This window comes from Malus sylvestris, chromosome 16 (genome assembly GCF_916048215.2).
Source record: "Malus sylvestris chromosome 16, drMalSylv7.2, whole genome shotgun sequence".
In the NCBI taxonomy this organism is placed as follows: Eukaryota; Viridiplantae; Streptophyta; class Magnoliopsida; order Rosales; family Rosaceae; genus Malus; species Malus sylvestris.
The window spans coordinates 14,308,842-14,319,558 of record NC_062275.1 but is presented as its reverse complement, the minus strand read 5'-3'; the positions used below and the strand labels follow the sequence as shown (position 1 = coordinate 14,319,558).

The 10,717-nt window shown below is 41.1% G+C and overlaps 1 protein-coding gene across 1 annotated transcript; it reads right to left on the bottom strand.

Annotated features, from left to right (window-relative positions):
* Positions 1 to 232: 232 nt before the first annotated feature.
* On the bottom strand, positions 233 to 5,957 carry LOC126608085 (squamosa promoter-binding-like protein 7). Its single transcript, XM_050275851.1, has 10 exons — positions 5,244 to 5,957; positions 4,332 to 4,504; positions 4,004 to 4,227; positions 3,843 to 3,917; positions 3,631 to 3,738; positions 3,371 to 3,488; positions 3,109 to 3,244; positions 2,468 to 2,630; positions 1,377 to 1,961; positions 233 to 895 (listed from the first exon to the last, which is right to left on the bottom strand). The coding sequence occupies exons 1-10, from the start codon at positions 5,804 to 5,806 to the stop codon at positions 572 to 574; spliced, it is 2,469 nt and encodes an 822-aa protein (XP_050131808.1). The 5' UTR covers positions 5,807 to 5,957; the 3' UTR covers positions 233 to 571.
* Positions 5,958 to 10,717: the final 4,760 nt, after the last annotated feature.

Below are 10,717 nucleotides of genomic sequence, written 5' to 3'. Positions count from 1 at the left end.
CCAATACCATACAATAGTTTTTCCAATCATTTGTGTTCTTACGTGTAATTCAAAGTTTAGCTACAATACTATTGTAGCTAGTCCTTCAAGAAATTTGGCTACAATATTTATATAGTGATTGTATTACAGACATATATTGACATGAGTTATACTTGACCGTCAAATGATAATTATATTAAATAAATAAAATAATAATAATAATAATTAAAAAATTGATGGCAAGTTTGAAAACTAAAATTTAAAAAGCCCTTTATTTCAGATCATTACAATTTTACAATTTGGAAGCAATCCCATTGGAAAACCATGGTTTCTTATTAACTAAGCACAACAGGCAACCTGTCTACAGACATTACAACAAAAATTTAGAAAAAAAAATCTTACTACCTCAAACGCCGTGGGTAAACATCGCCCAGAAGCACACCCGGAAGAACTACACGGTGACAAGATAAAGCGTTTTAGCCGCTTGTCTTAACCTAGTGTTAGAAAGTTGTGTACAACGGAGATATATGAACAGAAGATTAAGGGGTTGCGAAATACATTGAAGGGAGAGGGAAAAAAAGAGCCTTAACATCTAAAATTTGTCGAATAAACATCTGCGTATTGATACTGCAAACTCGCCAACCTTGTGAGGATGGATGAGGACTGCACATAACCCTACACAGATAGCTGTAGCAGAAATTACAAAAAGTGCAGGGCGAAATCTCAAGAACATCCCACTAGAGCGAGACCTTAAGACCTCCCCGGAAGTGCAACACTTAGCCACGCTAGGCAATTCCTTGATGAAGTTGGCTTTACCAACTGCTTTTTTACTCAACAGCGGAACAGTTTCACTTCTCTCATTAGCAGTTGAACCCGCAGTTATACCCAGCCTACCATCTACAGTTATCTCCGTATCCTGCTTTACATAACAATTTATGTAACAAAACACGCATCAGTTTATGAAATAAATAATGCTAAACTACGACGAGAGAAAATAACGAGCACAGAAATTTTATACATATAGTCATTGATCGTGCTCAAAAAAACAACCATATTCCCAATGAAGACCTCTTACAGGCTAGAAGTTCGAAAACATTTTATTACAGATATAAATTTAATGGTGAATTACTCAAAATAGCTATTATACGATCATAGATGGCCGAAGTAAAGCTGTAATCTCAATTTTAAAATGGGCGGAAAAAAACCAGGATTGTAAGCCCAACCATAACCTAGCCAAATCGTATAATCAAATAATTCCTTGACTAGTGCAAGGGGCTTGTAGCACCAGATCAGAACAAGTGCTAAATTGATAATGAGTCAAGTGTAAAGTGAAAAGCTATCTTAACTAGGATTACCCGATATCAGAGGATACAAAATATGAAAACTGAAGCACTCACCTCACAGTGGAATGGAGCAACCGATTTTCCATCATTCTGAAAGCAGGTTTGACTTTGAGAAACAAGATCCTCTTCTTTCACCAACCTTCCAGACTCTCTGACTGAAACCCCAGAGCTTTCGAATTTTTTACAAAGAAGATCACGGGCATATTTCATGTAATTCTGTAATAGCCTCATATCTGCGTCAACGCTGTCATTATTTGCACTGTTTAACTCCATGTTAACCATTAGAGTCTTCAGATTTTGTAAAACTTTATCCAATATGGTTGTTGACTTGATAGATATCAAAAAGTTCAATAGATAGTTGAATCTTTGAATCTGTGAAGCAGTCATGATCTGTTGGAAGTTTTCCGACAAGGGTTTTTTTAGTAACCATGCTATATCTAAAATAATGTCAGAAAATGCTGTGTGCCTCATTGAAGATGCTTCACAAGAGTTTGAAAGGGAAACCCTAGAAGAAAAGTGTAATCCTTGCAAAGAGAGAGATTCATCAAATCTCTTCTGAATAGTCTTCATTTCTGCACAAACCTCTTTGTCCCCAATGAGTACCGGTATAAAGTTGGACAAGCCTGATTCATTCTCAATCTGCAACACAGATTCCATCAATATTAAATTACGTAACAAAAGAAAATCCTGGTAAGTCCAAAACAAGTATCATGCTTTAAGATGCTATTGAAAAGTATGTTTATATCTACATGAGTGTTAAAGTTTTAATTTTATCTACATGAATCTGGAACAGTGCAGATACAGCAGATTCCCGTCCATAGTTATATCTTGTCGTTAACGTTATCAGCAAACCTACGTAATTGTCCCAGATACCATACGAGATGCCAGTTTGAAGAGCGAGCACTCTCATCAATGCACAACCAGCTAAATAAACTAACCACTAAAAATCCCTGGTCATAACACTCTTATGATCACTGGAGTCTGGAAATATGAATAGACAAGATATACACAACAATGAGGCTAAATATGTATCAGAAATATTTACAGATGACGAACAACCATGTAGATAGACAGAATGTCCCTGCTGATAGTTGAACGTGGTGTAAAAGGAAAAGTAAGAAGAGAAAATAAATCAGAATGTTTACCTCAATAAATGCAGGACCAAAACAATCTGATTCAGTCTGAGGGACCTGTATCTGGAAGAACTGATGGTCTAAATTACTAGCAGTGTCCCCATCAATCTGACTATGGGAAGATGGAGGAGAATAATCATATTCCAGATATTTCCCGGAGAAGGATACCAGAAACCTGTAACCATAATGATCTTTATTAGGAAGCTTACGTGACAGCAGTTTTGCTCTCTGCATGCATGAAACAGCTAACAGAAAATTATACACCAAAATGCAAAGCTTTAAACAAATGAGAATTACTTTGTTTGGTATTAAGCTTCAAAAGTAGAAGACTAATCAGTCGATGCCATCAGACAACTAGAAATATTTTCCACATTTGATATACATCTCAAGATCACTATGAGTGTTGAAGTTGAGAAGCAACAGAGAAGACTAGTGATTACATTACTTACTATCAAATAGTGACAAGTCTATATAGTGTCCATCAAGTAGATTCCCCTCTCTCCATCAAGTTTATTAACTATTCAAACAAATTACAGTTTATAGGGAACAGTGTGTGCATAACAAGCTACAAGAAACAGCCAAAAGGAGTGAATCAAAGGTACAGCACAATAAACTACTAAAAACACGTGGAAAACACTGATTGAAAGCCCTACCGAAATTTGGGCTGTAATAAATTACTTCCACAGGCAACAAACTCCATGGGCTTGCCAGCCTCAAAACATGTAGGATGAACGTAATGAAGCCTTGGGGCCCGCACCTCCACTTTCGTTTTTATTACAGAAGTCCCGTCTGTGCATATCAAAATAAAAAGAAGCATGTTAGTAGTTCAAACTACTAGTAAAGACCAATTACTTTCCCAACCTAAAACGCAATAATCTAATAGAAACATAACACCGATATGAAGCATCAGATTACCTTTTACAACACGGAAAATCATGTCGTTTAGATAAATCAGAATATTGCTTCTCCCGGATAGCATTTTCCCAGGTACAATAACAAATTCATGTAGATATGATACAGGATCTTCAAGCAACTGATAAAAAAAATAAAAATTAAATTAAATTAAAAAAAAAAGAAGATCAAAACCAAAGTTGTAGAACAAAATTTATAGAGTGAAGGTAAGAGAAAAGCTGTGACAAACTCAATCTTACGAATAAGATTGCCAACACCATTACCTTCATCCACATAAAATTAGGCATTGCAATAAAAATAGTCAAGATAGTACATCCGGGGCGGATATATCCCTCCAACTCAACCGGCATACTGGCTAACCATTCGAATATCTGAAAACACATAAGCCCACTTGTTTATTGCTCCCTGATATTTTCCATTAAAAAACAATTCTCCCTATGTATACTAAACTGTAATGACAATCTTTTAATAGTACTTGGTGCCGAAGTCTTCTAGGAAATTCTGCTGGATTCCAATCATAGAGCTTGAATGATATACGACCTGTTGGACACTACAAGAATGTATCAAATCAGTACGCCTCAAACAGAGCTCCTCATGTTACCCATGCAAAAGCAATGACATTCAGCAAAGACCTACCATAGAAGAGTAGCTTTTGTTGTCACAATTTGACGGAGAAAGGGAGTTGTTAGAATCATGTTTTCTTGCATCCATTTGGGTTTCACCAGAAGCCATAAATGATACACCGCTGTCACTACGGATATTCTGGGATTCAGGCACTGAACAGAGGATAGGAGTTTGCCCACCTTGAGACTCCAGCAATTCTTCCTTCTCATTTAACTGACTGCTTAACTGTAAACAATCTGTACATTGTTCATACAATTAGACGTAGGTTCTTTTTCCAAAGCAGTGTTGCAGCTTTAGTACTCTTTTACAAGCTGTTTGCATCAAAACAAATATCAAATACCTTCTGTTGCTCCACCATCAAAATTGGTCTCTTCAGTTTGATTTTCCTTTTGTGATTCCTTTCCACTCGCTCCTTTAGAAGCACTAGGTTTCCTTCGCCGTCTATTATTATGACGCTCTAATTTTCTTCGACAGCTCCGCTTACCTTCATCAAAGTCTGATAAGACATGGAACCTGCCAAAGAATGGGCACACATGCAGAAACGAAATTACAAAAACAATATTAACATAAAACTAGCACATTACAACAATTTAAAATAATACATGCAGTTCCTCAATAAAACAGAATAGTGACAATTCTACAATATTAGAAGGCATATCTTTTTTTAATAAAGTGATGCTTGTCTTGTTCCTAAGAAAATTTCTCTGATTCCCTTCACCTAAGAACAAGAAATCAACCATGGAAACAGTTCCAAAGACAAATTCAAATGATACCTCAGTTAAGAAAAATCATGTGCTTTTACACTAATGAATCTGCATATTAGTACTAATATATCTCAATCTAAGCCTTGAGTAACTAAATTCCTCTACCGTGTTCGCTCGGGAACACAAAGAGACTTCATGCCATTCTAATAGAGGCAGGGCTGAAACTGTTGCCATTGCTTTTAAACAGTCACTACTCTGCATTTTTCGGAGCTAACAAGTCCAAAGAAACCCTTCTTCCCCAACTTAGGTAAAGCCTTCAAATTGATAATCAATTCGAAGCCAAAACGACTCGTGCAAGCTGTCCTCGTCATTAGCACCTAGTGACTAAGTAAGATTACAATCACAGCTCACAAATTGAGAAGCTCGAAAACCAATTTATCCGAAAACATTACTCAGTAAAACACTTCCAAACTACTAAAAACGAAACTGCCATAGCTGAAACAATACAATCAAGAACCCTAATTTCGGAAAAAAAAACTTCGGCTTACTTGCCACACTGCTGACAATAGCGCTTGCTCTCACCGTCGATATCGACAGTGCTGGCATTTGCACAGGCAAGGCACACTCTGTGCCTCCGATGATACCCCTTCAGCTCCTTGATATCGACGCCGCAAGAAGGGACCTGACACCGGGCCGTTCCGTTCGGGGCCCGACCCGTCTTGACCCGCTTCTTCCCGTGCCCGGCTTCCTCCTCCTCCAGCTCCATCATCTTCGCGTCGATCTCGGGGCACGCACAGGGGATATGACCCGCCAAGAAGTTGGGGCAAGCCAGCCTCGGGTCCCGCTTCCTTATCCGACTCGAATTGGAATTCGGATCCTCCAGCAGGTGCTCCGGGGCCGGGCCGACTTCGGGGTCCGGATACTCGGCGGAGCCCCACGAGATCGACAAGTCATCGTCGACGGTGAAATCGAAGAGATCTCCCCATTCCCAGACGGTGGAGGTGTCGTCGGAGGGCAGCGGCGGTTGAATTTCCATCTGTGAAACCCTAGGTGGTTGGTCTAAACGCTGCCGTTGCGATTGCGTTGGAGAGAGAGGGGGCGGGCTTTGCATCGCTTTTGTGGTCAAAATTACCTAAAATTGGCAGCGGCAGCTCACCTAACGTCTCCTACCTTCCTACCTTAGACGTCAAGATTCCTCTTCCACCGGCGCTGAAAAAGGGTAAGACCGCAGTAATTCATGTTTGGATCAAAACTTCAACTTTAGGCTCAGATAAGGAGCTGACCCAAAAGATGTCTAAAGGAAGAATCGGTCTAAGCCAAGCCAAAGCCCAGAAAGCAAAAAATGGCTTTTCTGACTTGGTGCAGCTCATGAAGACCACTTACTCACCTACCCAAAGGCCAAGTGGTATAGACTGACCAGCTATACAGCCCATAAAGTACTTTATAATGGCAGAACAAGTAAAAAAGCCAATGAGTCACTGCCTCTCAAGTTGCATTCGGGCAAGGCTGCTGCTACAAGAGGCCAAGCTGAGTTGTCTATAAAAGAAGAAAGGGAAATCGGGATTAAGGACACTTAAACAAATAAACAAATGCAAGCACAAACTCTGCTCAAAGCCATATTTGCCTTCAAAACGAAGTTGTAGTCAGCCCAAACCTTCATCCCTCTCGAGACAAGCCTTCACTCAAACCCTTGTAATAGCTCTCCTACCCTCTTCAACCTTGCTGTAGTATCGATTTCTCTTTGTAAACTCCTCTCCTTACCTCTCCCTAAAAGCTCTCAGACCATTGATAAGCCACAAAGATAGGAACCTGCAAGACAACCAGGCTTGCCCTACAAGGTTAAACCTTGCCCGACCTTATTTGTTCTTGTCTTTTCATTCATTAGCCTAGCAATATGTTGTATACTTTCAATTGTATTCAAGTTATATCTAGTAAGATGACTATTAAAAGAATCTCTTAGTACTTGGATCCGATTTGAATATATTTTCATTGTTCAAATCAGATCTAAGTTCTAAGCCCTCGGGCATGTAAATTTGATCAGTTGAAAGTCCTTGGCCTCAAGGCATAAAAAAGAACCTTATGTGGACTTAACCCATCCACGATAGTCCTTGATAAACAAGAAGTCCGAAGTTACTTGGGGCGCAAGTAATCAACCTACCCCTTAGTTTTATTTCTATTATATTATGATTATCATAGAACGCTTAAGCATGGAATGGATTCTGATAGGAAGCCTCAAGGCCTACACCTAAGGCCCCACAAAGGCACCTATTTGGATTCATTCCATTCCGCGGTCTAGAATGTTTGAGTATAAGAACGAATTCTGATGGGAAGCCTCAAGGCCTACACCTAAGGCCCCACAAAGGCACCTGTTATAACTAACACGGTTTCTCGGGCATATATATATATATATATATATACAACTAAAACGCGACATCCATTTTACATCTGTCATGCTAAAGATGGCAGTGTCACGCCTGAGTACTTAGAAGTTAATCTTGATTGTGAGCCTCAAGGCCTACACCTAAGGCCCCACAAAGGCACCTCTCAAAGTTAACTCTGTCCTTCTCTTCCAGTCTTGCCCGACAAGCCGTGCCTGACGAGTCTTGCCCGATAAGCCTTGCCCGACGAGGCTTGCCCGACAAAGCCCGACAGTGAAGCAGAAGCCCGACAACAGCCTTCAACTGGCGCCAACCTCCCGGGAAGCTGTGCGCTCGTCGGCCAGGAAATGTCCCCGACGGAAATTCCTGATGCGAACATAGTTTTGGCACGCCCAGTGGGACCATACACCTTTTGATCTTGCTTATCCAAAAAGAAAAGCCACAAAATTGGTAAAAAGAATCCGAATGAGGGTTTCTCTCAACCTTTTCTCCTACAAATGGCAGATCAATCAGGAGATCCTTCTTCCTCATCAGGACGAGTGGTCCTAGAAAGCCCAACTTCATCTGAGAGATCGGAAGGGAAGGGAACTAGTGAAGAACTACAAGTTACTATGATCCAAGTACTAAAAAGCATGGAAAGAATCTCCTTGGAAACCAAGGGAGAAGTGAGTAGGCTCTGTACATTAACAGGGAATCTACAGAGAAGACTTGATCTGGAGTTTTCTACTCCAAAAGGGGCTCAGGAAAGTGGGATGAGCCAAGTTACCATGAGAAGTGAACCAATCATTCCCTTATTCCCACTATTAGAAGAAGAAAAGGATAAAGGAAAGAATAAAGTGGTTCCTGAAGGGAGTCAACCTGTGATAGAGCTAGTTCTGGAAAAAGAGCCTACCAGCTTCCCATTATTATCGTTTAATAATAGGAGGCAGAGCGAGCAAGAGAGAATGAAGTATGGAATGCCTATAATGATAGGGGAGACTAGCAGAAAGGAAGGCACCACTACTTCAGATAAACCTCCACCTTACAGGCCACCCCCGTTGGCTAATAAGGGAGGAGGAACTAACTGGAGGAAGCCCGAACCAAGGAGAGAAGCAGGTACGGGCAACGACCGAAGCCCAAAGATCGAAACTGGTCTAATCGGTCATAATGATAATTCAGCTACTCAGCAGCTAAGGGAAGAATTGGCTAAGCTAAGAATGACAGTAGCTCAAAATGCTCAACCACGGGCTCGCCCAGTGTTCAGGGTCACTTACCAAAAGCCTTATCCTGAATATATTGACGAGTTAAATCTATTCCCTCTCAACTTCAAGATGTCTGCATTCCCAACGTTCACAGGTGAAGACAGTAGCGTGTCCTCCAGAGACCACATTTTCAAATTCTCCAATCATTGTGTGGCATATGAGGGCAACCTAAATTATAAATTGAGGTTGTTTGGGAATTCATTGGCGGGTTTAGCATCTCAGTGGTACTCTCTATTACCCCCTAACTCTATTGCCAACTGGGGGCAAATGGAGATGGCGTTCCACGAACAGTTTTACAGAATAGAGCCAGAATTGACTATCAATGACCTTGTTGAAGTCAAACAATACGATCATGAATCTACTGAGGACTTCATGATGAGGTTCAGGAAAACAAGGATGAGATGCCAATTCCCCGACAACCAAGCGCAGCTCATATCAATTGCTCAAAGGGCTCTGAAATTACCTTTGAGGAAGAGATTTTATGATACACAATTCAACGAGCTGCAAGAATTGGTAATTGCTGCCACTAAGTATGAGAGGCTGTTGCAAGAAGAGCAACAAGTGAAGCACACTTCCAAAGTCCCTCCCTTCTACAAAAACAAAGCTGCAATTCATCGTGTGGAAGTAGGAGAAACCAGGCCAGAGCATGAGGGTGGCCATGATGAAGAAGACATTGACGTATGTGCCGCTGAAATGACCACACCTTTCAAACCACTGACAGTAAAAGGGCTAGTCCAACCTGTCAAAGATCAAAAGATCGTAATGAACGATGGTGGTTTCTTCCCCATGAAACCACCCAAGTACCAGAGTTATTCGTTCGATCTGGCCAAGGCACCTGAGATCTATGAAGAACTGGTGCGGGCAAGAGTAATTTTGCCCGACAATACCAAAAAGATGCCCAAACCAGAAAAACTCAGAGGGAAGAAGTATTGTAAGCTACACTATACCTTCAACCATTCCATAGTCAATTGTGTCCAGTTTAGAGATTGGGTACAAGACTTGATAGTGAAGGGAAAACTGTTACTTGACAAGCCCCAAGCCAGTATGATGGTGGATACAAACCCTTTCCCGGAGGCTCCTATCAGTATGATCAACCTCATTTAAAAAGAAGAGCCGGGGTCACCAGTTGGTACAGCAGAGGAAAGAAAAGATCTCGGGTTGTCCCAACACCCCTGCATGAATAAAAGTACCATGAAGGGGACCAAGGAATTAAGATCAGGCCCTAAGATTGTTGCTAACGAGGGAAGTAGAAGAAAGAAGAAAGTAATCAAGGGGGGAAGAGTTGCCCGAAGTCAATTCAAACAGTACCAAGAGCAGAGCAGGGGACAAAACACATGTTCATTCCAATAAGAAAAGGGTTACAAATCATCATATTCTAAAAAATTAACATCTTCACTCAGGGTCACTATTCGAGAATGATATGTCTGCATAATGGCAAATATCTTACTAGGTTCGGCCAAAACAGTATGGCTATTTACAAGTTGGGACATAGTATGCTCTAACTCCGAGTTTGACTTCTCTACTCCCTCAATTTGGTTTTCGAGGGTATCCAGAAGAGTTGCTTGTTCAGTTTTAAGAGCAACCAGTTGTTCTTCCAGCTTTTGGATTTCAGAAGTAACAACTCTAACCCTTTCTTTTGTCCGCAAGCTTTCATCCATCAACCGATCAACTTAAGCAGAGATGCTTGATTCTTTCTCCATAAAGCATCTTGCCCGATTAGTTTGTCTATCAGCTCTCTAGTATTGCTCCCTAAGGGCCCTTAAATTCTCAAAGAAAGAGAGAAAGGAATCGTGCTGAGGTTTTGATAGCCGACCAGTTTTGAAAGACTCAATTGTGACCTTTTCTAAATCACAAAGAGCCTTGAGGCTGAATAATGCAGTAAAGTCCTTCCTCGCCCATTCTTGGAAGACTCGTTGTTGCTCTGAAGAACTGGAGGTCGCTGAAGTATGTCTTGAGGATTTCAACCTCGTCTCAAGCCGCCCAAGTGCTTCAAAAAGTTTAGGCAACTTAGCAGGGTTTGAGGATGGAAAATGAGGAGGATCCTGCACTGCAGCTCCCTCTAATTGAGCAATGCCCACTAGGGGGCAATCTCTGCCTGCCTGATCTTCTCAATTCCAGAAGGGGGAATCTCTGTACCTCCAGAAGATAAATGAGGACGGGAGCACTTTGACTTACGGACCAAACGAGGGGGGAAGTCTCTTTCAGGACTTGCTGCGAAAAGCCAAAAGGACCAGGTTAAGACAAGAATACAGTTTGAGGCAAAAAGAGGCTTTGGAGATAAGAAATGTACCTGACTTAGCCCTGGGGTTTCACCAGGAAGAGTATTAAATCCTCGTTGAGGGGAAGACTTTCCACCACCAGCAAGAGAATAAGGAGGTTCATCAGTATCAACTATCAGGCACG